The 27,360-nt window shown below is 47.2% G+C and overlaps 2 protein-coding genes and 1 pseudogene across 4 annotated transcripts in view; 2 read left to right on the top strand and 1 right to left on the bottom strand.

Moving 5' to 3' along the window:
- Positions 1–904: 904 nt before the first annotated feature.
- On the bottom strand, positions 905–5,749 carry MPZ (myelin protein zero). The gene is given in 7 exon segments (XM_081121931.1): positions 905–2,021; positions 2,025–2,123; positions 2,225–2,285; positions 2,389–2,524; positions 2,741–2,954; positions 3,193–3,359; positions 5,642–5,749. Coding segments are annotated over 7 exon segments (936 nt in total). The 5' UTR covers positions 5,709–5,749; the 3' UTR covers positions 905–1,829.
- Positions 5,750–8,799: 3,050 nt separating this feature from the next.
- Positions 8,800–27,360, top strand: part of SDHC (succinate dehydrogenase complex subunit C) — a 28,014-nt gene continuing 9,453 nt past the window's right edge. Inside the window, exons 1-3 of one of the 2 annotated variants that reach the window (XM_081120848.1) lie at positions 8,800–8,914; positions 16,580–16,636; positions 19,059–19,160. In XM_081120848.1, coding sequence (XP_080976974.1) covers positions 8,895–8,914; positions 16,580–16,636; positions 19,059–19,160 — 179 coding nt within the window. In that variant the 5' untranslated portion in view covers positions 8,800–8,894. Of the gene's footprint in view, positions 8,915–9,336; positions 9,356–16,579; positions 16,637–19,058; positions 19,161–27,360 lie in introns of those variants that run through there. The other variant, XM_081120849.1, reaches the window with a different exon arrangement.
- Positions 13,619–14,123, top strand: LOC308549035 (ATP synthase subunit d, mitochondrial pseudogene; annotated as a pseudogene). Its single transcript has one exon. The product of its transcript is annotated as an ATP synthase subunit d, mitochondrial pseudogene (transcript).

Genomic DNA, 27,360 nt, shown 5'->3' with positions numbered 1-27,360 from the left:
TCAGGCTGCTAAATGGACAAGGATCCTGCTTGCCTGACAACCTGCTACAGGGACTGTGTTGCTGACCTCTCTCCCTGCCCCAGCAGTCAGCTCTTCCCACTCAGGTCTCTTCCATATCATATTCTTTTTTTTTTTTTTTTTAATCCTCACACAAGGAGTGAGGATATTTTTAACATTGATTCTAAAAAAGTGGAATGGAGGGGGGAGGGGGAAAGAAGGAGGTGGGTGAGGGGTGGGGGTGAGAAACATCAATGTGACAGAGACATATTGATTGGGTGCCTCCCACACGCACCCTAGCAGGAGGTGGGGACTGGACCTGCAACCCAGGCACATGCCCTGGACCGGGATTCAAACCCTCCGGTGCGCAGGTGCGTTGGCCGACACTAACCACAGCCTCGCTGGCCGGGGTTCCATCTCTTATTCTTGCCTTCACCCCTGCCCTAATGTCCTTTTAAGGAGCTGCCCTTAAGGCCCACTCTGCCTCTCTCTCCCACCCTCTCACCCTTGCTGTGTTTCCATTATTTCTGGAGTTGTTTGCAGTGCGAGTGGCCCCTGGCAGCATCCTCAACTCTGCTGAACTGGGCTCCCGAGAACCAGTCCTCCCTGGAATCACTGCAATGATCTGCTGCCTCCCCTTCCTCTCCATCTTCCCTCCAAGTGTAAATGCAGCGTCTGTCTCACAGATTCACACATAGTATGAGCCCACTCGATGTTTGTTGAGTGTTTGAATGTATCTTGTGAGCCTATTTCAGAGTCTAGTTCATTGAACTATGTGAGCCTAGACCATAAAACCAGGTTCTTAACGGAAACTAGTTGAGGAACAGGAGGAGTTGGCGAGGGAAGGTGGGAGAAAGGCAGGGGCTGTTCCCAGAAGAATGGAGCAATTGGAGATGAAGGCAGCAGCTTCTGGAAATGTCAGTGTTTATTAAACATATAAGGATATTTGGGGGTTTGAGAAGAAATATACAGAATGTAGAAAAATCCTAAGAAACCCCTGTGGCTGGAAATGCAGCCTCTTCCCTTTCCCCCTATTTCTCATTTGTTTTTCCTCCTTTCTGTTTGGTTGTTTACAAGCCATTTCTTAAGGCTCATTTGCCCCTCTTCACAGCCCCTGACCTGTGTGGATCCACCGTCTCTCTCCTTCCCCATGACCTTGAGTCCCAGAACAGTGCTCCAGAGCGGTCAGAGGGCACCAATCCTGTAGCTGAGGTTTGAGGGTCAGGGCCCCTCTGCTTGGGCTGGCTCCCCATGAAGGACTTAATGGGGGTGGGGAATCAAAACATCCACATGACGTCATTGGCACTCAGTCATGCGGGGGCAGAGCAAAGGCACTGGTAAACAAACAAGCATGGATTAAAAAAAGAAAACTAACCACTTAAATGAACCCTGAAGGAGAGGCTGATCTGGATGATCTCGGTGTTAGCTGGGAGGACATGTATGGAGCTGGACCACCTGACCGAGCGGAGGGAGGGTCAGAGTGGGAAAAGGCAGAGGGGCAGGCTGTGGGGTGCAAGGGTGGGGATGCAGGTGGCCTGGAGTCGAGGCGCAGGGTAGCAAGGTCCCTTTCTTCTCGGTGCCAGAGGGACAGGCACCAAACACACAGTCCTTGGGGGCGGTGCAGGGTAGGATCAGGCCCTGGACTCCCAGAAAGCCAGAGGGTGAAGGTGGGGGAGAATATGCCGTGCCTGGGAAATGAATTTTGGAATGAAACTTATATCTCAAAGGGAAGTGAGGGCAGGGCAGGGCAGGCTGGGGCGCTAAGGAGGAAAGCACCTAGACGGGGCATCGAGGAGCCTGGGTCCCCCAGCTCTGGCAGGGCCTGGGGCTGATCACTTGTCCAAGTCCAGGCCCATCATGTTCTTGAGGGCATTCTTGAGGCTGGTTCTGCTGGGGGACTTGACAGCAGGCCTGAGCTCCGAGCTCTGCTCATCCTTTCGAAGCTCCATCTCGATGACCACCACCTGAGCGCCTTTGGAGGACTCCGCCCCTGACCCCCGAGCCCCCGCCCGGCCCGCTAACCGCTATTTCTTATCCTTGCGAGACTCCCCCAGCCCCTTGGACTTCTTCTCACTGGCAGCTTTGGTGCTTCTGCTGTGGTCCAGCATGGCATACAGCACCGGCGTCTGGGGAGGGGCGCACGTCAGTCACCCGGCCCACCCCTCACTCTGCTGGGCGGCGCCCAGGGCTGTCCTCCCCAGCTGTCCAGGCCCCAAGCCCCGCTAACCTGCCGGCCACGCTTGGACGTGTCCTTCCCAGACTTGTGCAGTTTCCCCTTCTCCATGGCACTGCGGGGAGACAGAGGTTGTGGGTGGGGCCCCCACAGGGCGCCAGCCGCAGCCCCTTCCCTTTGGCCCTCCCGCCGCCACTGGAGTGGCCCCTGGTCCCTACCTGAGCCTCCTCTGCAGGGTCGCCTGCCTTCGTAGCCAGCAGTACCGGATCAGGTAGAAGAGCAGCAGCAGCAAGAGCACGCCGCCCAGGATGGCCCCGATGACGGCACCCAGCACCACCCCATAGCGAGTCGGTACTGGGAGGGGAGGGAAGCGAGTGAGAACCCAGGGGGACCTAGCCCCACACCTCCTCCCTGTGGGCAGGGAGGTAGGGGCCAAAGCTGTGTTCTGCCCACCCTCCCAGAGCCTGACTGGCATTAGCCTGGCATTTGACCTCTTCCTCCAGCCTCCCATTCCTCCCTGATCCCTGCCTTTTCTGCCTCCCAGATCCCATCCTCTGTCTTCTCTCACACCTTTTTCAAAGACATAGAGTGTGACCTGAGAGGTCTTTCCCACTATGTCTGGTGGATTTTTGACATCACAGGTGAAAGTGCCGTTGTCACTATAGTCCAGGTTGTGTATGACAATGGAGCCATCCTTCCAGCGAGGGTCCCCTACCCACTGGATGCGCTCTTTGAAGGTCCCCACCTCGTCGATGTATGGCTGTCCCTTGGCATAGTGGAAGATCTAGGAGAAGCAAGGGAAGCATACAGCTCTAGCCACAGGGGAGGGGATCCTGGGCAGGGTGGGCAGTGCTGGGGAGGGGACAGTGCAGATAGACACTAGTCAGGGTGACAAAGATTGACACTCTGCCAAGTTGGGGTTATGGTTCATAAAGGATTTCCCCCTCCTTACCCCCAGTTCCCTTTTCTGTCTTTGAGACACCCATTCTGTTATGCAATCCCAGGATTCCCCAGGCACTCACCGAGATGGCATCGCGGCCCCCTTCAGGCTGGTAGCGCCAGGTGAAGGAGATGTCATCTGAGACCCACTCACTGGACCAGAAGGAGCAGTGCAGGGTCACTCGGGAGCCCACAGCACCATGTACCTCCCTGTCCGTGTAAACCACAATGGCCTGGGCCGGGGACAGCACTGCAAATACAGAGCAGGGTCAGATGTACATGTGGGCCCAGCACAGACACAGAGGAGGTGACATCAGTGCAGGTCCAGGCTGTCAGGTCACAGCAGAGACTGAGGCAGAAGTGATCAATTCTGAGGGCCTAGTCTCTGGACTCACTGAGCAGCTGAGCGAAATGCTGCGCTGGTCCAAGCACATCAGCATGTCTAAGAGGGAAGGGAACGGCAGTGACCACTCCCTGGGGACAACCAGAAGCTGGAGTTTGTCTCCAGTTTCACTTTCCCTCAGGCTCAGTATCAAACCCTTAAGCTATTCCTATGATGTAGGCTTTACAATTTTTAAAATTTATTATAAATTATACAGGTAACACATATTACATTCTTCTTATAAACTATTCAAGCAAAAGAGATAAAGCTAAAGTCTTTCTTGATATCTCAACCAATTCCTTTCCTGTTTGTTATCAGTTTAATGTGTAGCCTTTTTTTATGAATCAAACTCAATATAAATGTAATAAACTCAAGATATGCAGGTACTTATGCTTAAGAATATATGTATAGCCTGGCCAGTATGGCTCAGCAGTTGAACATCGACCTATGATCCAGGGGATCATGGTTCGATTCCCAGTCAGGGCACATGCCCGGGTTGCAGGCTCCATCCCTAGTCGGGGGCGTGCAGGACACAGCTGATCAATGACTCATCATTGATCTTTCTGTCTCTCTCCCTCTCCCTTCCTCTCTCTGAAATCAATAAAGATATATTAATATATATATGTATAAAAAAGAATATGTGTAGGGAGTTTCCTTGTTGATTCACAGAGAATCTTGTTTTTAAAAGCTGCATAGTATTTCACAGTAAAGCAAAATCAAATTTCCTACAAAAAAAAAAAAAGATAACTAGAGAATGTAAGTCTTCTTCCTTGGCCCAACTCTCCTCACTGCTGACTCTCTGGTTGTCATACAGCTTGCTCTTGACTGGGGGGTCAGGGAGGAAAGGGCCTCATCCAGTACCCAAGGGAAGCTGGGTACTGAGCAAGAACCCAAGCCCAGCGTTCAGATGACTCTGCGTGTGAGCCCTCTGTGGTTCACCCTCCTCTTGGCCATTCTGGGCCAGTGCCATGCCAAAGACTCACCCACACAAGGAAGGCCATTCCAGGGAGATTATGTGTGTGGGTTGGCCTTGGGTGGGGGCAACTGTAGACCCTTTTGTTCTATGGGAGGGGGAACAAGCAGCTGAACAGAGAGACCCACTGTCTGAGCAATGTTGGGGACTCATGCCACCCCCACAGAGTTCTGAATCTCCCACCTCAGCATGTAATATCATTGACTTGTTGCCTGGGACCTCCACCTTAGAGCCTTCTTGGGAATCCCAAATGCAGCTAGGGAAGTTAGTCACTGGACCTACCTTCTCTTCTTCCTGTTCTAACACCCCCCTGCCCTTTAGCTCTGCTGAGTGGGACAGGTGCTCAGACAGAACTCTCTCCCCTTATACTTCAAGATTCCCTGTCCTCATTCCCTCACCATGCCCTTGTCCAACATTTCCTCAGGGTACCCCAGAAGAGTCTAGGTTTGGGTTGAAGACTCAAGAAGCTGACATCAGAGAACAACCTTGGACATTCTGAGCAGCCCCCACCCATTTGCCTACTGCTCCAGGACAGTTCAGAAAAGGAGGGAAGGATCCATTCAGATAACCCTGCTTTGACCTTCTCTTGCTCACCCAACATCTTCTATGGGGCAAGGGAGGGGTTGATCAACTTACAAAGGAAGATAGCTTTCGATGAACAAAATCCTAGGATCTCACAGACCCTCCTTCTTACATCTTTTACCCACATAATAGACAATTGGTCCACAGAGAGAAATCTAGGCACCAAGAGGCAAAGGACCCAAGGAAGTGGGACCACAAACCTGGGACCTTTCCTTAGATCACAATCTCTGGTTTTTCCCTTCAGGGAAACTAAGGGTTGGTACCTTTGTACTAGGCGGTGAGTAGGGACTTACCTCGCTCTGACACTGCTGCCCCTAGGCCCTCAGTGTGGCTCTGGGGAATGTTACTGGTTTTGAACCTGGGTCTAGTCTGGTCCACCTCAGGGAAGCCCTCTACAGTCTCTTTTACCTTCTCCTCTCACAGAACACCTTTATGCCTCCCTCCAAACTGTATATTTGTACTCTGAGCATAATATCCCCTTCCTGCTCTTTCTTGCTCTTTCTTCGATTGCAGTAGGTAGTACAGGGCAGGCAGTGGGAAGTTTGCTGGGAGAACCTGAGTTCCAGGGCCCCCAGGCTGGTGTGGCTCCACTTACCCAAAGAGGAGAAGAGCAGCGCAGTCAGGATAGGACCGGGGCTGGACCAGGCAGCCCCAGGAGCCATAGCTGGGGCAGGGTCTGTGGGGTTGGGAGAGTGGGGGACCAGGAACTGAGCAGGGGTTCCTGGAACCTGCTTAAAATCCCCTGGGGCCCCAGTGTGAGGAGGCCGTCCTGAGCCAGTAACCAATTGCAGCCTGGCATGTGCAGTTGAGAGGTGGTGGGGAGGGGGGTAGAGTGCAGGGTGCAGAAAGGGCATTGTGTCCTCTGGGTGGAGAGGTGGGGGGACACATACCACCCCATACACAGAGGACTTTTGTCTGCTGGCCTTCCCCTGCCCTAGGCTGGAATGTTGAGGGGGGAGGTGAGGGAGAGGGACAGAAAAAGGGACACACACACACTTCTCTGAGGGATAGATGGGCAGGGGAGCCTGAACCCTAAGGCCATGAAAAGGGGATTCCTCCCCAGACTCCTTGCCTGAGATGACTCCCCCAGAGCCCTAGGATCTACAGGCAGGTTTCCCAAGAGAACTTGGGAAGCAGGATGTTCACTGTTATCTCGATTACCATAGGTTGCATTACAGGCTTCTTGAGATGACCAGGTCCTTTGGGATTCTTTTGTTTGACCCCCATCTCCCTGCATCCTGGGTGATTCTTCCCAGATGGAAGCTTTTATCAAATGGAAAATATCCAGGGAAGAATCTCCTAACTTCTCCCTCTTTGTCAGGAAGTCTTTCAATACCTTATGCTGCAGTTTAAGCACATTTCAATTTAGTCAAGTGCCAGCTGAGTGCCAGCTAATGTAAAATGCAGGCATGCAGGTAACAGAGAGAAGCACAAAATTTAAGTTCCTCCTTCAAGGAGTTCAAAACCTAGTTTGGGGAGGCAGAGAGAGGAGGATCAGAGGACAAACCTATCAACAATCAGCTATAACAGAGCAGGACGTTTGCTGTAGGAGGACGAACTAAGTGCTGGGGTACCAAGGCGGCACATACAGCTGCAACGGCAGGGGGACTGTCATGTAACAGAGATTAAAAAAAATTTACTTAATAAATGAAGTTCAGAGGAAGTAGGGGTCATGTCTTGAAAGCAATATTAGTTAGCTGTGGACCAGCCTTGAAGGATGCTTGCTATTTTGAAAAGGGGAAATGTACCCAGGTAGTGAGAGTATCTAGGTAGGCAGAACAGCAAAAGCAGAGACAAAGAGGTAAGAACGTGGTGTGTGTGTGTGTGTGTGAGTATTGGGCATATTCAAGGCAGATCTGGGGCCATCCACTTTGACTTGACTTGGGGGAACCTGAAGGGGCATCGTAGCAAACGAGTCTGTACAGGAAAGTTGAAGCCAGTTCTGATAGGCTTTAACATACAGACTAAAGAGGGTGAATTTAATTTACATTTTAAGAATTTCCTGAAGGTTTTGGGGTAGAGTTTGAGGTTAATTATGGGAGTGTCTATATGCTCAGAGCTAAATTTTAACACAAATATGGCCAGAAAAATCATTCAGATCAGAGCTCTCCTGATTGTTGCCTCCTTGCCTTCCCTCCTTGCAATTATCTGAAATGATTTTGCTTTTCATGGAACCTCTCATACTCCCATCTGGAATGTTTTCCTTTTTCTCTTCCCCTGCCTTTCTCTCACCCAAGCCTTGGATAGATTCAGCTTCTCTCTCTTGCTTATTTTTAAGATGAGCCCTGGTATTAAGAGGATTGACTTAATGTTTGGTTTGAATTTCAATGAGTCATTTCCATCAATTATGTGCTCTGCAGGTTAATTTGAGGGGAGAGATCACTGTTGTTCCTGCTCTGGGACCACTGCAGGCTCACCTGTAAAGCCAGGCTCCTGGTATCTTCCTGGCATCTTTGTGTATCAGTCTTGGGTGGGTTCCGTGATAAGTATTAAATTTGCATTATGGAAATGCAAACTTGCATTTTCAATTGATGCAGAAATAACGGAATTTATGATATTTAAATCCTGAAAGGAAAGGTGCAGGACTACATGTAAACATGTTTTATTGTGGAACAGACGTCGCCTGGGCTGCTCCCCCACTCCTCCCCCTCGCCCTCCGAGGACGCAGGAGCCTCTCGCTCCGCTCGGCTCCCGCGTTCACCTCCTCCCCGAAGCCCCGAGTGCCTCTGGAAGTGACGGCTGTGCTTGGGCTCTGCAGGCCGTCCCCACACACAAATCAAGGCGCGCTCGCCCCACCCCACCCCACCCGGGTTCTTTTGGCTGTGGGTGTCACCCACAAGCCTGACACAAGGACAAGGGAGCGTTGTCCTCGGTCGGTGGGCGTCCAGCTGTGGCGCGGGGCTGCGGGGCGCTGCGGGGCTGCGGGGGGCTGCGGGGCGCTGCGGGGGGCTGCGGGGCGCTGCGGGGCGCTGCGGGGCGCTGCGGGGGGGCTGCGGGGCGCTGCGGGGCGCTGCGGGGGGCTGCGGCGCTGCGGGGCGCTGCGGGGCGCTGCGGGGCTGCGGGGCGCTGCGGGGCGCTGCGGGGCGCTGCGGGGGGCTGCGGCGCTGCGGGGGGCTGCGGGGGGCTGCGGGGCGCTGCGGGGCTGCGGGGCTGCGGGGCTGCGGGGCGCTGCGGGGCGCTGCGGGGCGCTGCGGGGCTGCGGGGCTGCGGGGCGCTGCGGGGCGCTGCGGGGCGCTGCGGGGGGCTGCGGCGCTGCGGGGGGCTGCGGGGGGCTGCGGGGCGCTGCGGGGCTGCGGGGCTGCGGGGCGCTGCGGGGCGCTGCGGGGCTGCGGGGCTGCGGGGCGCTGCGGGGCGCTGCGGGGCGCTGCGGGGCGCTGCGGGGGGCTGCGGCGCTGCGGGGGGCTGCGGGGGGCTGCGGGGCGCTGCGGGGCTGCGGGGCTGCGGGGCTGCGACCGCGGTCTGCGGGTCCCCCAGGCCCGCGCTCGGCCGCAGCCAGCGCACCTCGGCCCGGGAGCGCTCGCGCCGGGAGGGAGGCAACGTCTCCGACAGCGCCGGGGTCCCGGGCCCACGGGAGGGGCGCAGGCCGACGAGGTCCGGGAAGGGTCTGGGCCAGTCCCCTGACGGCGGCTCCAGTCCAAGCCCAGAGGAAGAGCTGGAGCCAGAGGCCTCTCCGCCGAAACCGCGGCGAACCCGGCGGGAGGCGGCGAGGGAGGCGGCGCGGAGGCCACGGGAGCGCGCCCGCCGCCCGCCGCGGCTCCCGCCCTTTCCCGGAGCCCCGCGCCCGTGCAGAGGCCCCGCCCCGCCCTGCTGGGGGCCGTGACGCCACTTCCGCCCAGACCGACACCAAGATGGCTGCGCTCCTGCTGAGGTGACTTTTGTGTGGGGCTGGGAGTCGGCGCCGGCGGCCCTCGGGCGCCCGCACTGGCGGTGGCTTCTTGACGACGCCTGTTCACTCTGTGCCCGGGCAGGGGAAGGGCCCTGGAGTGTGGCGGCCACTCCGGACCCCAGCGACCGCTCCCGGCCCTCGCCGCCCCCGCCCTCGCGGGGCTCGGGGTCCGCGGCCCGCTCTTCCCCGCGGAGGGCCGCCGCCCGTCCCCGTCCCCGTCCCCGGCCGCCGCCCGTCCCCGTCCCCGGCCGCCGCCCGTCCCCGTCCCCGGCCGCCGCCCGTCCCCGTCCCCGGCCGCCGCCCGTCCCCCGCCCCACCTCTGCGGCCTTCGCCGGGTTACTGTCGGCTGCGCAGGGAGCCGGGCTCCGAGGAAAGAAATGCGGCACACCTCGGAGACGCTGCGTGTTCTGTTGAGACCACGCGGTGAAGCGAGGATCGGGGTCGCGGTGAAGCCAGCAGTAATTTTTTGGCTGGTGGGGGGAGGGGAAGGTCTTGCCTTTTAATTTCATTTTAAAAAATCACTTGTGAGGCGCAGTAAAACGAGGTATGCTTGCAGCTCTAAGAGATCCCCAACCATGGGTTCTGCGATTTCGAGATCTTGCTTAGGGATTGGGCCTGGAGAGGGGAGATCTTGACTACTCCGTCTTTTATTTAATGCCCGCGAACACCAGCTGCTGGCCGTGAGTGGGCGCCGCCCGAGTTCCTAAGGGCCCTTGACCCCTGACCGAGGGTGCAAGAGGCCTGGACTCCTGCCGGCTGGGGATTAACAGTAGCCGCCAGTAGCGGCCTGAAGTGGTTGCTCTGCTGCCCCAAAGCAGCCCAAGGAATTCAGTTTTAGTTTATCTTTTTATTGAGGGAGGGAGGAGTGGATGTCCCAGTTTCCCTCCGCAGTGTCAGTTCCTGTGCAGAGAAACACCATAGGTTTTCTTCCATTCTGAACTGTCCGCTGTCTCAGAGCTTTTCTAGCACAGCGATTTTAGTGACTTTACACACTCTTGGTACAAATCCCAGCATAGTTTTGTGCCAACCCTATTTTTGGAAACCATTTGTTATGGAAAGTTAGCTTTAATGCTGTTGAGATTTAATTCTTGATTTACCCAAATGTCTTCTCATTTCTCTTTCCACTTAAGTCACCCAGTATAAAAATAGAGGAACTTTATTTAGTTTTTCTCTGTTGACAAAATGATTCCTTTTGGAGTCAAGATCAGGAATGGGTCATCATAATCCTTTCTTTTTCTCCCTGCCTCTCATTTCCAAATGAATCCTCTTTTTCTAAGGTATGCTTTGCCCAGTCTTTCCTAAACTGCCTCCTTTATTCCCATAATTGAATGCTTTTGAATTCTTTGATATATTTTGGTAGTGGTCAAGGTTCTTTTGGTGGAATTAACATTTAGCTTGAAATGATCATATTGGTTCTAAACAGTCCATTTTAGGAGTCAGGTTTAGAAGCCAAGGATCATTATGCTCATGAACTGTGTTTAGACATCATCATTTTCAGTTCTGTAGGACTGACCACCAGGATTCAGTGCCAAGAAGTAGACTTTTTCATTAGTGGTAATCCAAGGCTCTCATAGGAAGAGCACTTCTCTGTTCATTTCTCACAAGGGGTTTTATAGGAGGGCTTTTTTTTTTTTTTTTTTTTTTTAATATATCTTTATTGATTTCAGAGGGAGGAAAGGACAGGGAGAGATAGAAACATCAATGATGAGGGTCATTAGATCGGCTGCCTCCTGCATGCCCCCGACTGTGATCCTGCCCACAACCAGGGCATGCGCCCTGACCAGGAATCGAACCCCGGATGGCTTGGATCCTGGGTCGATGCTCAACCTCTGGGCCACACCCAGCCGGGCTAGGAGTGCTTTTTAAAATTAAAAAACAAAACATTTCTGGTGAGCCTGGCCAGGCTAGGAGTGCTTTTTAAAATTAAAAAACAAAACAGTCCTGGTGAGCCCGGCCAGGCATGGCTCAGCGGTTGAGCATCGACCTAGGATCCAGGAGATCGAGGTTCAATTCCTGGTCAGGGCCATGCCCTGGTTATGGGCTTGATCCAGTCGGGGGCATGCAGGAGGCAGCCGATCAATGACTCTCATCATTGATGTTTCTATCTCTCCCTCTCCTTTCCTCTCTCTGAAATCAATAAGGATATATTAGAAACAAAACAAAACATTCCTGGTGAATTTCCAGTCCTAATTCACTTCAAGAGAGGGATTTGGAACTGTTTATAGTGTGCTGATTTAACCTCAGGAAATACCTTCTAAGAAATTAGGACTGGTTTCTAGTTCTGGTGTCACTAATTCCATTTATTTGGAACAAGTCAAGGTCATTCGTTCCATAACTGTGGATTCCTCATTTATGAATGAAAATAGTAATAAATTGGGCCCACTGAAGAGAAATATTGGTTAAACATTTAAAAAAAATTTTACTTGTAATATTTACTTCCTTTTTCTTAATATATGTGGGTTTTTTTAAATTGACTTTAGAGAGAGAGGAAGGGAGAGGGAAAGATAAACATCGCTAAGAAACATCAACATCGATTGGCTGCTTCTTCCACACCCCCTGCTGGGGATGAGCCTGGCTTGTGTCCTGCCAGGGAATTGGCGACTTCCCAGTGCATGGATGGGTGCTCAACCATTGAGCAACACTGGCCAGACTGGCTAAGCATTTTTAATACTTGGTTAAATATTATTAGTTGTCAGAGTACTGTATGTCATGGTTTTTGAATAGTGCTCTATATTTTGTACACTTCCTAAACTGTTCATGGATTAGCCAGTGACGAATAGCCAGCAGAGTAACACAAACTCCATCGGAACTTAGTCAAGGAATGACTTGCCAAAGCCAAGGCAGAGAGAGGGAGCAGCTAGGCTTCTGAATGACAGTGTTCGTGCTGCTTAAGCCCAGTCACCAAGAATCATTAACTTTCTGGACATTGTTCATCAAATTAGATTCTACATGTGAAACATCTCTAAAAGTAAATTTTAATTCTGTGTTTGTAAGACTGCTTTTTAAAATAAGTGTGTTCATTCACAGACCATTTTTTTGAGCCTCTTCTGTGTGTCAGACATTATTTGTAGGTGCTATAGATGCAATGTATTCCAGTCCTATCCTTGAGCTCAAAGTCTAGCAGAGGAGATAAATAAGTAGATTAATTATTAAGCAACATAATAGATGATATAGAGATATGAACAAGTGGTGTAGGATCATAACAAGTGTAATAGGTAAGGCTAAAGAAATTGTGAAGTCCAGCTGGTGGAGCTCAACCGTTGAGTGTCAACCTATGAGCCAGGATATTGAGGTTTGATTCCCAGTCAGAGCACACTTGCTGGGTTGCGTGCTAGATCCCAGTAGGGGCCGTGCAGGAGGCAGCCCATCAATGACTCATCATTGATGTTTCTCTCTTTCCTTCCTCTCTCTGAAATCAATAAAGACATTTTTTTAAAAAAACATATTTTTTAAAAAAAGAAAAAGAACTTTTAAAAAAAAGAAGAAATAGCGAAGTTGCCATCCAGGGGTGGTTGGGTTTTGAAGGATGAGTTTATCAGGCTGTGAGGGAGGTTCCAGTCAGCATAGCATGAACAAAGGCATGTGGTCATGAGAGGGCTTGTGTGCTGTGTGGGTGTGATGTAGCATCCACCGTGGTAGAAGAGTAGGGGCTAAAGGGAATTTGTTGGAAAATAGGTCCAGAGAATTGGACTGGGCAGTGTTGAGAAGGGCCTTGTTTGGCCACAGTAGGAACCTTAACCATAAGCAGTGGGAAATGGTTAAAAACTTTAAAACAGAAGAGCAAAGGAGTCAGCTTTATTTTCTAGTAAGTAAGCTCTGGTAATACTGAACTACAGGGAAGAGGTTGGAGCTCGGGAGATATTTCAGGAGTTTCTGTGATGGTGCTCCTAGTGAGGAATGAAGAGGGTGCAGAGTACAGCTGCTGACTTTCCAGACCACATTGGTGGGTCTGGGGGAAGCCTTGCGTGTATGTGGACTGAGAGGAGAGAAGAAATGAAGGGTGACTTACATTGTAGCTTGGGAGTTAGCAGTGGGCTAATAACCAGTTTAGAGTTCATATAAGAGAAACTCATTATATTATTGTCACATCTTATTTTGGGCCAAAAATGGTTTTATTCAATTTGATCACATAGACTTGGCTTTGAATAACTAGTTTTGTTTTTTTGTTTTTACAAAAGTCAAATTCATTTTCAGCAGATGAATATTTTTATCACCACTGAGGGTTTTAAAAATGGTTGCTTTTTTTTTTTTAATATATCTTTATTGATTTCAGAGAGAGGAAAGGAGACAGACAGACAGAAACATCGATGATGAGAGAGTCATTGGGGATTGAGCCTGCAACCCGGGCATGTGCCCTGACCGGGAATCGAACCCCGATCGCCTGGATCCTAGGTCGACCCTCAACTGCTGAGCCACACCAGGCCAGGCAAAAATGGTTGCATTTTAAAAATGAAGAAGGTGCCCGGCCGCGCGTGGCTCAGTGGTTAAGTGTCGACCTAGGATCCAGGCGATCAGGGTTCAATTCTCGGTCAGGGCACATGCCCGGGTTGCGGGCTCGATCAATGACTCTCTCATCATTGATGTTTCTATCTCTCTCTCCCTCTCCTTTCCTCTCTGAAATCAATAAAGATATTTTAAAAAAAAAAGAAAAAAACTGGAAAAAAAAAAAAAATGAAGAAGGTGGGCTGTGGGCTGCCAGGGTCGGTGAAGGATCTCAAGATGGCTGGGCGAAAACTTGCTCTAAAAACCATTTACTGGGTAGCTTTTGGGGAGATCATACCCCAAAACCAGAAAGCCATTGCTAACACCCTGAAATCCTGGAATGACAGCCTCACTTCCAGGTTGGCTACTCTACCCAAGAAACCACTTGCCATTGACTGGGCTTACAAGGCCGATATACAAAGGCCAGCTTGGTAGGTGACTTTGAGAAGAAGTTGAATGCCCTGAAGGTCCCTGAGGACAAATACAGTGCCCTGGTGGATGCTGAAGAAGAAAAAGATGTGAAAAGTTGTGCTGAGTTTTTGTCTCTCAAAGAGCAGTATTGAGCAGTATGAGAGAGCAGGAGAAGATGAGGAACATAATTCCATTTGATCAGATGACCATTGAGGATTTGAATGAACCCTTCCCAGAAACCAAATTAGACAAAGAGAAGTATCCCTACTGGCCTCACAAGCCAATTGAGAATTTATAAACTTGAGTGTGGGAGGAAGCTCTGGCCCTCATAAACTCTGGACATTAAAAATAATTTTATAGTGGAAAAAAAAGAAGTTGAAGCTCAGTGACACAGCTTTCACAGATCTAGAACTCCAATCTGGCTCTTTACTTTGTCCAGTGTTCTTTCTACATTACTGCTTTTTTCCAATCCAGAGAAGTTTCAAAAACAATTTGAGCAATGATTACATTTGGGGGAAGACGTGTAATGCATTTAGAAGGGGACAACACTAACTAGAAATGACAAGTTCTGGGCTTATTAATTAAAAATAAAACAAAGAAAGTGCTGTAACACATATAAAGCACTGTTCCTGTGTGGGAAAATAAATCTTTTCTGAGTTCCTGGTTTCACCTGAAAGGCAAGGATAGATAAGTACTTTTGTCACGTTTCAGATAAGGTAATGAAGTTTGTGCAGCTAGTTTCTGTTAGGCCTTGTGGAAAGTTTGCACTGGCATTTGTCTGGGAAACAATAGCACTAGACAGAGAGAGACTGTAGATTCCAGCCCACATCTGCAAGCTCTTGCTGGGGAGCTGAGGGACTGAGGGACTGGACCTCGCCTGGTGTGAGGAATGCGAGCCCTGCAACTTCAGAGTCACAATTACTTCAATTGATGTAGAGAGATTTGTTCCCACTTTCTTTCTGGGAGCCTTGGATATACAATGTCCATATTCACCTCTTGCCTCCAAAGCTGGGGAGAGGGAAGAGCTGAAGGCAGTGTTGGTTGGATTGTTTGTCCTTCACGATGTGGGCCCTTCTCATGTCCTAGTGTAAAGCATGAGGTTCTTGAGATGTTGATGCATCTACTCTCAGTGGTGGGAGCACCATCATGGGTTTATCTATTTTTTTAAAAATTTAAAAAAAAAAATCTTTATTGAGTTCAGAGAGAGGAAGGGACAGGAGGAGAGAGAGAGAAATATCAATGATAAGAGTCATTGATCGGCTTCCTCTCGCAAGTCCCCGATTGGAGATCAAGCCCACAACCCAGGCTTGTGCCTTGACTGGGAATCAAACCGCAGTCTCCTGGATCCTAGGTCGATGCTCAATCACTGAGCCATGCCCGGCCAGATGTGGGCTTGTTTAGACCACAGGGTCTTGATGAGATCTATGTCCCTGTGGTGCTTTGACATAGTGGAGACACAGTAGACTTCTGTAGAGTTACTGTATTTTATTTATTTTATTAATCCTCAGCCAAGGATATTTTTTCCCCTTTGCTTTTCAGCAGAGTGGGAGGAAGAGAGAGAGAAACAGAAAGAGAAAAATCAGTGTGTGACAGACATGTTGGTTGCCTCCTGCATGTACCCTAACCGGGAGCTGGGGGCCAGGGATTGAGCCTGCAACCAAGATATGTGCCCTTGGCCAGAATTGAACCCAGGACCCTTCAGTCCACAGGTGGATGCTCTAACCACTGAGCAAAACCAACTAGGGTGAATCATTGTATTTTCTTATTATTAATGTCTTTATTGATTTCAGAGAGAGCAAGGGAGAGGGAGAGAGAGAAACATCAATGATGAGATTCATTGATCAGCTGCCTCCTGCATGCCCACTACTGCGGATCAAGCCCACAATCTGGGCATGTGCCTTGACCAGGAATTGAACCGTGACCTCCTGGTTTATGGACTGAATCTCAACCACTGAGCCACACCTGCCGGGCGAATCACTGTATTTTAAATTTTAGTCCTAGAGCTTCACTCTGATAACTTTCTTAAGGACTTTTGGAAAGGCTTGATATAATGATATGAGTGGAGGGCTGTAGGGATCGTGTCATACTGTGCACTTCCAGTAGATGGCCTGGGTACATCTTAGTCTCAGTTGAAAAATAGCAACTTTTTAGTAGAAAACTTGTGTGTCATCTTCAAGTACCTGTTCCTATAGGTAGTAAAGAAATCTTTGTGTTCCCATATTTTTTGCAATGTTATATGAGAGACTTTTGACTTAAGAGTTCATCCACGTTGTTAGAAACTTGATGTGGTTCCTAAAATGAGAGCTTAGTATTTAGCACCCTCCCTGCACAGACCCCTGTTCCACCTTTTAATCCTCCTCTTGTCACCTGTAGCTAAGCCATATGCTTGGAGTGGCCAGTGGCTTATCCTGTTCTTTTGTTTTTTTAACTCATCTTTTAACCATCACTTTCTTTAAGACGTAACTTAAAAAGCCACTTATTTCTGTTAAACATTACCAACTCTGATAGTTTTTTACCTTGTATTATTTGTGTTCAGCCAAAACTTTATTTTGCATTTGTAACTAAGATTTGTGATTATTCTCAAGTTACTTAAAGTTGTAGCTTTCCCACTGGAAAATGATCTCAAGGACACTGGTGCTGTCATTGTCTCGATATTATTCTTAATTTCTCCCTCTGCCCCTAAGTCTTAATACAGTGCTAGCGCAGAGAATTGGTCTCCTGAGATTGATCTCTGAGTGTTCTCTTGTCTTGCAGACCTGTTGGCCGTCATTGCCTCCGTGCCCATCTCAGTCCTCGGCTCTGTATCAGAAAGTAAGTTTCTAAATCTGTGGATATTATTATTATTTTTTCCCCTCAGAGAAAAGCAGTAGATTGTTTGCTTAGATTTTGGGGATGCATATGAAAGCAAGAAATTGTAGATGGTTGGCTGAAAATACAGTGATTGTGGTCACTATTTTTCTTACGCTGTAGTAGAAGGAAGGATAAGAATGTTTCCCTGGGCCCTGGCCCGTGTGGCTCATTTGGTTGGAGTGTCATCTCGTGCATCAAAAGGTGGTGGGTTTCATTCCTGATCAGGGCACATACCTAGGCTGTGGGTTTGATCCCCAGTTGGGGTGTGTGTAGGAGGCAACCAGTCGATGTTTCTCTCTCCCTCCCTTCCTCTCTCTAAAATCAATTAAAATTTTTATGGATTTTAGAGAGAGGAAGGGAGAGGAGGGAGAGAAAGAGATAGAAACATCAATGATGAGAGAGTTGTTGATTGGCTGCCTCCTGCATGCCCCCCACTGGGGATCAAGCCCACAACCCAGGCATGTTCCCTGACCAGGAATTGAACCGTGACCTCCTGCATCATAGGTTGATGCTCAACCGCTGAGCCATGCCCGGCCAGGCTCTAAAATCAATTTTTTAAAACAGATTATTCCTTTATTTTTTAAATTTTTCTCACTTTCAGGTTTTCTGTTATATTTAACTTCATTGACTTAATCCAGTTTTTTGTTTTTTTTTTAAAATATATCTTTATTGATTTCAGAGAGAGGAAAGGAGAGGAAGAGAGAGACAGAGACATCAGTGATGAGAGTCATTGATCAAGCCCGCAACCCGGGCATGTTCCCTGACCGGGAATCGAACCCCGATCACCTGGACCCCAGGTCCATGCTCAACCGCTGAGCCACTCCCGTCTGGGCTTAATCCAGTTCTTTAGTCCTTCCTTGATAACTAATTTTCTTCTTTTCTGTTTAGTCTTTCTTCCTTTATTGCTTTTTTTTTTTCTTGTAAACTTTAATTTTGGGCAGGAATTAGTCTTTAAATATTTTTCTTCCTGCTATATTAATGTCTAGTCTATTGACTTCAACAGTTGCCTCCATGTCATTTAGGAAATACACATTCAGAAGAGCTGGAAGAATAATACGGTGGAGTTCTGTATACTGCTCATGTAGAGTCATCAGTTGTTAACCTTTTACTAGATTTACTTACCGCTATGTATTTTAGGTTGAGCTATATGAAATTGGTATTTTTGTAGGTCTCAACTAGTTAATATTGATAATTTAATGTAGCTCATTATATACTTAATTATTATTATTTTCTCTGAATTCTTTGCAGTTAAGTTGCAGGAATCATGACGCTTCACTTCTAACTACTAATAAGAACAAGAACATTGTCTTATATAACACAGTATAGTTATACAAATACAATGATCAAATTCAGGAAATTTAACATTGATACACTTTTATTCAATATACAGTCAATTTTTAGATTTTTCTATTTGTCCCAAAGAATGTACTTTATAGAAATATAGTTCGCCTGTTCCCATCGAGGATCTCACACGTTGTATTTAGTTGTCATGTTTCTTCAGTATCTTTGAATCTGAACTGTTTCTTAGCTTCTGTTTGTCCTTTGTGACATTGACAGTTTGACAAATAAGGCCAGTTGCTTTGAGGAGTGTCTATAAGGTTGGGTTTGTCCGACTGTCCTGATAAATGGACTCAGGCTATCGGTTCCTGACAGGAGTGGAATGTGAGTGATGGTGCATCCTGGGTACATCAGGGGAGGGGCACATGAGACCATTTATCTCATTGTCAGTGATTCCAACTTTGATCATTTGAATAAGGAAATGTCTGCTAGGCTTTTTACACTGTGAAGGCACTGTTTTTTCCTTTTGTAATTATTAATCTGTGGGAAGATATTTCTCTGAGGTGGTTGGAGTCGTGTTTAGTGTAAACACATAATAAATTGTTGGACATAGCTGTTTAACAGTTGGCTTCACCCAGCCCAGTGACAAGGGAAACCAAGAAACTCTTCAGAGGCACTGAGTTGAATGCAATTCTTGATTTTTTTGAACCTGGAAGGGAGTCATGAGGAGCCAGATGAACAGGTGGGAATGTGTGAGGTAGCACACATGGCCTGGGAAAAGGGTAATCCATTTATGTAAATAGTTTTGAAATACTATGTTTGCCCTGATGCCCAACCACAAAGCAGTTGAGTTTCTGTTGGTGGACCTGTGCATTGAGGGGAATAGAAAGAAGAGTTACCCTCTGACATGACCTCATTGGGTGGTTGAGGTTATTAATAACGGAGTCAAACTTGGCATAAAGATAAGGTGAGTAGATGAACATGTTTTCCTTATACAGCATTTCATCCAGCCCAGCTTACCTTTTTTTATTTTAACTTTTTGTTACATAAAAAATTTAAACCAACTTTACTTTCAATCAATTAAAACCTTCTGGTTTCATTTTAGTGCTGTTCCTTTGGGAACCACAGCCAAGGAAGAGATGGAGAGATTCTGGAATAAGAACACTGGTTCCAACCGTCCTCTGTCTCCTCATATCACTATCTACAGGTAAGGGCTCTGGGACCAGGGAGCCAGGGAGGAGTGGGCAAAAAGGCTGGATTGGCCCGTAGCCTCCCTAGTTGTTTCCCTCGGGCCTTTTATAAGATGACTAAATTCTATCTTCTGGGCTTAGATGGGTAATCTATCCTACAAAGCTACCATTTGGAAAATCCTGGTAAGTCATAATGCTATCAATTTAAAAAAACCTATTTTGGCCCAGCCAGGCGTGGCTCAGCGGTTGAGCATTGACCTAGGATCCAGGAGATTCTTTTTCGATTCCTGGTCAGGGCACATGCCCAGGTTGCAGGCTCAATCCCCTGTTGGGGGCGTGCAGGAGGCAGCCGATTGATGACGACTGTCTCATCATTGGTTTCTCTCTCTCTCTCTCCCCCTCTCCCTTCCTCTCTCTGAAATCAATAAAGGTATTTAAAAAAACACACCAAACAACTATATTGAAACAACTTCAAATTTGCATAAATGTTGCAGAAATAGTACACAGAGTTCCCTTATACCTTTGTGCAGATTCACAAGGTGTTAGCATGGCTGAGAGATTTAAGAACAAGTGCAGAAATGATGATGCCTGATTACTCCTTTATCAATTTCCTATTAAATCTGTAACAAGTTAGCACAAACTGTGTGTCTTAAAACAGCACATTTATTATCCAACAGTTCTGAGGTCAGAGTCTGACAGTGTCTCCCTGGGCTAAAGTCAAAGTGTGGGTAGAGCTGGTCCCCTCCAGAGGCTCCAGGGGAGAATCTCCTTCCTGGTCTTTCCTAGCTTCTAAGGGCTGCTTTGAATTCCTTGGCTCATGGCCCCTTCCCCCATCTTCCTAACCAATAGTGATGGGTCCAATTTGTCTCCCATCATCACTTTGACCCTGCTTCCACTGTCACATTTCTTCTCTGACTGTCCTCTTCTGCCATCCTTGCGGTTACATTGGGCCCATCCAGACAATCCAGGGAGGTCTCCTTATCTTAAGGTGAGCTTGTTAACATCTTTAGGGAGTCATCATTCTGCCTGCCACAGTAGTTCCTTACTACTTGAGTATGTGTTTCCTAAACTCAAGGACTCTCCATAGTGCACCCATTGCAGTCAGAAAGTTAACATTGCTCCAGTCAGCATCTGATCTCAGTTCCCACTCAGATTTTGCCAGTTGTCCCAGTAAGGTCTCTTATAGGTCCAGGGTCCCACTGGGGGGCCGTGTATTACTTTTAGTCGTCTTTTTAACCTCCTTCAGGATGGAACAGTGTTTTAGTCCTATCTTTTATGACCTTGACATTTTTATTTTATTTTATTATTTTTGAATATATCTTTATTGATTTCAGAGAGAGGAAGGGAGAGGGAGAGAGAGAGATAGAAACATCAATGATGAGAGAGTCATTGATTGGCTGCAGCCCGCAACCCGGGCATGTGCCCTGACCGGGAATTGAACCCCAATTGCCTGGATCCTAGGTCGATGCTCAACCGCTGAGCCACGCCCGGCTGGGCTGACCTTGACATTTTTCGAACATTGCTCAGTTGGATTTGTCTGATGCACTATTGTGATTTGTGCATTTGGGGCAGGAATACCTCTGAGAGATGCTGTGCTCTTAGCGCTTGTGTTTAGTCCATTACTGCTGATGCAAACTTTCGTCACTGGTTAAGATGTGTCTGCTAGGCTTGTGTTTATTAATACTGATTTTGTAGGGAGATACCCTGAGACTATAAATATTCTATTTCTCCTCAGACTTTTACCCACCTGAATCAGTTATTACTGTGATTTATTACTGGGTGAAGCTTGCTTTCTCCATTGGTACAGACTCAAGTGTTCATAAAAGGAAAAACTTGTTCATTTCTCCTCTACTCTAATGAAACCAACTAAAGGGAAAACACCACAGTTACTTCTCTACTCAGTGTCACCAAATATGTAGGGGTTTTTCCCACACCAACCAGTTTTCCAACTCTGGACACTAACTGGGCATCCTATATTTCAGTTATGACACTATCTGAAGTTAGTACAGGCCCCATAGGTTAGGGGTTCAGTTCCACGGGACTGCCCCACTTCACATGACAGTCCTGGGTCCCAGGTTGTGCCCAATACTTCAACTGGCCAGGTTTCGAACAGGGCTTCCCATGACCCCCACCTTGGGTTCAGTGATTTGGGCTCACAGAACTTGGAAACGTTAATACTTACATTAACTAGTTTGTTATAAAGGATATTATAAATCATACAGCTGAACAGCCAAGTATCCTTGTGGGTTCCTGCGTGTGAAGGGCCCTGAGCATGGGAGCTTCTGTCCCCATGGAGTTGGGGTACACCACCCTCCTGACATGAGCATGTATTTAAACCTGAAAACTCCGAACCCCATACTTTTGGGATTTTTATGAAGGCTTCATCACGTGGGCATGATCATTTATTAACGTAATCTCTAGCCCCTCCCCTCTCTCTAGAATAGATAGGGGTGGGACTGAAAGTTCTAAGCTAATCATGGTTTGGTCTTTCTGATGACCAGCCCACATCCAGAGTCACCTCATTAGAACGAAGGACGTGCTTACCACCCAGGAAATTCTAATGGGTTTTGGAACTGTATCAGGAACCAGGGTCAGAAACCAACTAGTAGAACAAAAGATGCTCCTGGCACCCCTGTCACTCAGGAGATGATGAGGGTTTTAGGAACTCTGTTTCAAGAACTAGAAGCAGAGAGAGGTAGAGATAGATGTCTTATTGTTTTGCCCAAAGGGTCACACTGTTAACGCTCATCTGTTTTGATGTTTGATTGTCCCAGACTTGGCCAGTGGAAATTCTTCAGGGTGGCTCCTGTGAAGTCATGACTTGGATGCTAGATGTGCTCATTGCTACCAGGCTGCCATTGCTTTTAGGCCCTTTCAGTAGATGGATCTAGGACATGTGTATGCACACACAGCACACACGCACACACACACGTGTCTGTTATCTGTCGTCCTCAGAAGTAACACTGATAGCCGTCATATCAGTGCTTCCCAAAGGTCTGCTCCTGTCTGGCTCACCCAATGAAGCTGCCCTTGAGCTCTGCTGCCCTCTTTACTTGGGTTCCTGCCAGGGAGCCTGGCCATTCTTCAGCCACCTCCACACATACCACAGCCCTTTAGATTTTTTCCAAGCTGGATTCCAGAAATAATTCTGATTGCAGAAATTGGACAAATGTCCAAGATTAAAACAGGACACTGATAACTGATCTCAATCTTTACTACTTTATGGTGAAACTTTTTTTTAAGTTTTTATTGATTTCTGGCAGAGGAAGGGAGAGGGAGAGAGAGAGAAGCATCAATGATGAGAGAGAGTCATTGATCGGCTGCCTCCTGCATGGCCCCCACTGGGGATTGAGCCTGAAACCCAGGCATGGGCCCTGACCAGGAATTGAACTGCAGTCTCCTGGATCCTAGGTCAGTGCTCAACCCCTGAGCCACACTGGCTGGGCAGAATCTTTTTTTTTTAAGGCATGAAAGATTTGGGGGAGGATTATAATGATAAAGAACTTTTCAAGTTATTCTGAATCTGTATTTAAAGCCCTGGCCTTTTCTCATGGGTCATTATAGCAAATGGTACTGGGCTGGTGAGGTGAATCTTTCATTACCTTGTTTGTTCGCCCAGTTTTGAAACTTTAGACACCATTTGTGGAAAAAAGAGAAACAGCAGTGAACGTGAGGCTGTTTCCAAGGTGACATGTCTGGGAAAGATGTCTGAGATGTCTGGAATCGTATTTTCTATTACTAAGTCCTAGAGTGTTTTTGGAGGAGGCATTGAAGTAAATGGTTGAGTTAGCAGTTTCTGAAGCACCCTATTTTTTTAAATACTTTTTAAAAAAAATGTTTTTAATTGATTGGAGAGAGAGATAGAAACATCATTGATGGGAGGGAATCATTGATCGGCTGCCTCCTGCATGCCCCCTACTGGGGATTGAGCCCGAAACCTGACTGGAAATTGAACCGTGACCTCCTGGTTCATGGGGTGTCTCTCAACCACTGCGCGACACTGGCCGGGATGAAGCACTCTTTCTCTCTTGTATATTGAGTCATTTTATTAAAGCAAAAGTATATACAGGAATTAAGTTATCAGGATAAAACAAGTCCTTTAAAAGAATTTTAGAAAAAATTTTAAGGTGTTGAAGGGTTCTTAAAATTTAAATAGATCCTGGCCTTGGTCAGTGTGCTCAGTGGTTAGAGCATCAGCCTGAGCACCAAAGGGTCTCAGGTTTAGTTCCTGGTCAAGGGCACGTACCCGGGCTGCAGGTTCAATCCCTGGTCCCAGTCATGGTGCGTGCGGGAGGCAGCCAGTTGATGTGTCTCTCTCACATCGTTGTTTCTCTCTCTCTTTCTCTCTGTTCCCCTCCTTTGCTCCCTCCCTTTTGTTCTCTCCAAAAATCAATGGAAAAATATCCTTGGGTCAGGATTAACAGCAACAACAAAAAAATATTTACAAGCCACTGTTGTACCTAACGAGTGAAATTTCTCTGCAGTGTTTTCATAAATGGTTGTCTGCCTATGCTTGCATACCTCCAGTGACAAGGAACTCTCTACCACTCTTTTCCAGTGGGAATTTGTCTTATCAGCAGGAAGAGCCTTATTTTATTGAACTTAATTCAAATCGTATCTTCTATCCAGTGACTCTAGTTGTACTGTGGACCTGTTGAATAGATCTAAGCCCATTCTTTTTCTGATCATTCTTTATTGATTTTTAATATATTTCCTGTGCTTATTGGCCAAGTGTATATCTTTGGAGATATGTATATTCAACTTCTATGCTCCTTTTTAAATTGGGCTGTCTTTTTACTTTAAAAAAAACACACCTTTATTTTATTGATTGATTGGTTAAGCATGAAGAGCCTATTACATTCATGCTGGGGAACACACAGATTTGTTGCAGTGGGGACCAGGTTTGAAGCTGACCCCCACATCCTTCCTCAAACTGTGCTAAGGAGAAAATTGCCACCACCACTAACCCTGGGAAGTCAAGGCTGTGCTGCTGCTATTGCACCAGGAATGCGGCCTTTCTGTGACTTACTACTGCAGGAGCAACTTTGTTATTGTGGTAAAAGTATATGTCACATAAAACCTACCATTTTAGCCATTTTTAAGTGTACAGTTCAGTGGCATTGAGTACATTCACACTGTTGTGCACCCATCACTGCCATCATCTCCAGAATCCTCTTGCCTTTCCAAAATGAGACTCTCTCAGTACACAGTAAGTCCCAGTCCCCTTTGTCCCCAGCCCCCAGCAACCTCCATTCAACTTTCTATCTTACAAGTTTGACTACTCTGGGACCTCATACAGTAGATTCATGCAGTGTTTGTCCTGTTGTGTCTAGCTTATTTTACTCAGCATGATGTCTTCAAGGCTCATCATGTTGTTAATGTGTCAGAATTCCATTCCTTTCTTTAAAAAAAAAATATTTTTATTGAGTTCAGAGAGAGGAAGGGAGAGGGAGAGAGAGAAACATCAATGATGAGAGAGTTGTGATTGATCGGCTGCCTCCTGCACGCCCCCGACTGGGGATTGAGCCTGCAACCCAGGCATGTGCCCTGACCGGGAGTGGAAACTCCATCTCCTGGATCCTAGGCCAATGCTCAGCCACTGAGCCACGCCCAGCCACGCTCCATTCCTTTTTAAAGCTGAACAATATTGCATGGTATGTATAGACCGCAGTGTGTGGTCTTACCCATTCACCCATCCATGGACATTTGGATTGTTTGCACCTGTTGGCTGTTGTGAATAGTGCTGGTATAGACATGGGTGTACAAAGTCTCTGCTTTCGTTTCTTTTGGGTATATCCCAGAGTGGAATTCCTAGATCGTATGGTAATTCTATGTTTAGTTTTTTGAGGAACTGGCATGCTGTTTCCACAGGGGTTACACTGTTTTATGTTCCCACCAGCAGTGCACGGAGGTCTCAATTTCTCCACATCGTTGCCAAGACATTATTATTATTTTAATAGGAGCCATCCTAGTGGGTGTGAGGAGGTATCTCATTCTGGTTTTGATTTGCATTTCCCTAATGATTGGGGTGTTGAGCATCTTTTTATACACTTATTGGCCATGCATATATCTTCTTTGGAGAAAAGATTTTACTTTCCCGATGGTATTGTTTGCACCATTGCTGAAATTCATATATTTTGTGTCTCTGGCTTTCTATGATTAACATTCTACTCACAGTCAGAAAAGGAAAGGAAATGAAGACACTGCAAATGAGTAGGTATTTGTTGATTACTCAGTGTGCATTGTGCTCTTTTAGGAGTTGGAAATACATCAGTGTTTCCTGGAAAAAACTTTTTTTGTAAGGGAACTCATACTGGCTCCTAGGGATCGTCTTTTCTATATGCCAATTAAAACAATCTTGATTTTCTACACTAGACTTTTGCCTAAAAGTTTGAACAGGAAATAGCAGGGATGACTTTGCTCCATGATGTCTGAGGCTCAGCTAGAAAACACAGAGGCTGGAGGAATCTGAAGACCCCCTTCCTCACGCAGCTTGGTTCCATTCTGGCTGTTACATGGCCCTCACTTTCTGTCACAGACTGCTGTGGCCTTCTCCACAGGAGGAGGGATGCAGGGACAGACGGTGATTTGTAGCTCAGACAGTGTCGCTTCTGCTGCATTTTGTTTGTTGAGGCAAAACCAGTCGTGACATCCTACTTGCCTAATGAGCAGTGACAAGATCCTGAAACATCCTATGGGGCTGGAAATAACATCATGCTTCCTTGGAAAATAAAATCTCCCTTCCCTACTCAGTACTAGGCTAACCAGACCACAGTTTTACCCATTGTTGAAAATCAGCTAACGCTGGACTTCAGTGGTTTCTCACATCAATCCCATTTTCCACTGCAGTATCTCTATAAGATTCCTGGAATGGTGCATGTGTTCCATCTGTTAGCTCTTCCAGTCATGGGGTTTCATCCTCCTGGCCAGGAGCCCCAAGTGCATTTGGAATGCTAAGCAGTATCTTACTTTCCCCACCTTTTTTTCTTTGTTCTCTCAAATCACTATTTATTCTGCCTTTTTCAGTCTGATAATCATTCTCTTTGACAAATGGCTGAGCAGCCTGCCTTGTATGTTCACCCATGAACATATGCTGCCTTCCCAGTTAGGAGGCCGCCTTTCCCAGAGTACAACTTTAGAAGTCCCTTTTGGTTGTCTTTGACATTCCTGCAGGCCCTGCTTATCCTGGGTCCCAGCCTCCTGATTCCAATCCCAGTGCACATTGCTCTCCCTTGGCCTTGGTCCCCTGACTCTTCCTCTGCCTCTTATACTTGTGCTATGGAGTCGTAGTTCATCACAGTGGTACCTGGCCAGTTTTTGTGGTTTCCTTGGGTATTACTCCTTTCTTCCTATGACCATTTTCATTACATAGTTGGAATCTCTCCCTGAGGTCTTTTTAACCTACTTGAGCTGCTTCCCTTGAGTGCTGACGGTGTGGTTTGATTATGCTCACCATTCTATCTCTAAGCTGACTTTTTAGGACGAAAACATTGCTGTTCTCCCAGCTCCCTAACCACCTCCCTCCGGAGGGAGCATGAAAACTAGTCCTGGGTACAGCAGAGTGTTTGTCCTGCAGAAACACTTGGCAGGTTAGCAATTCAGAACATGCTTTAAAAAGCAGGTTGATGACAAAGTATTTTAGAACTACTGTGGATTAAATAACATACTAAATTGGTGGACTCTCTCTGAAGCAAGCCCATGCCTCTCTTCCCTCTCAGGTGTGCATTTTTACTTTTGTCTCCTAAACTCTAAGGGTCCCTGTGAGACTTGTAGCCAGGGAAGCAACGGGCAGTGGCAGCTTGTCCCGGGCTAACCCCCTGAACCTGTCCCCAAAGCCCCCTTTTCTTTGTCTTCTCAGTGAGCTGACAGCAGCCCAGCTATGGCTAATTTCTATAACGTTTCTAAAGAGCCAAAGCAGAGCACTGCCTAGGCTCTCTTCTGTTGCTTCTTCTATCTTAAGTCCTTCCTTTGTTTAACTCTCTCTAACTTTAATAAATGTACTCTCAAAATAATAAAATAAAATAAAATAAAATAATAAATAAGATAAAATAAAATAAATAAAATAAGTAAAATAAATAAAATAAAATAAAAAATAAAATAAAATAAAATATAAAAAAATAAAAATAATAAAAAATAAAATAATAAAATAAAATAAAAATAAAATACCACACATACTAAAAAATTCAATGAAAACATTTGAAATTGGTGGTTTATTAA

The sequence above is a fragment of the Miniopterus schreibersii genome, assembly GCF_964146895.1.
Source record: "Miniopterus schreibersii genome assembly, chromosome: 19".
In the NCBI taxonomy this organism is placed as follows: domain Eukaryota; kingdom Metazoa; phylum Chordata; class Mammalia; order Chiroptera; family Miniopteridae; genus Miniopterus; species Miniopterus schreibersii.
This window is presented reverse-complemented; position numbering and strand designations above follow the sequence as displayed.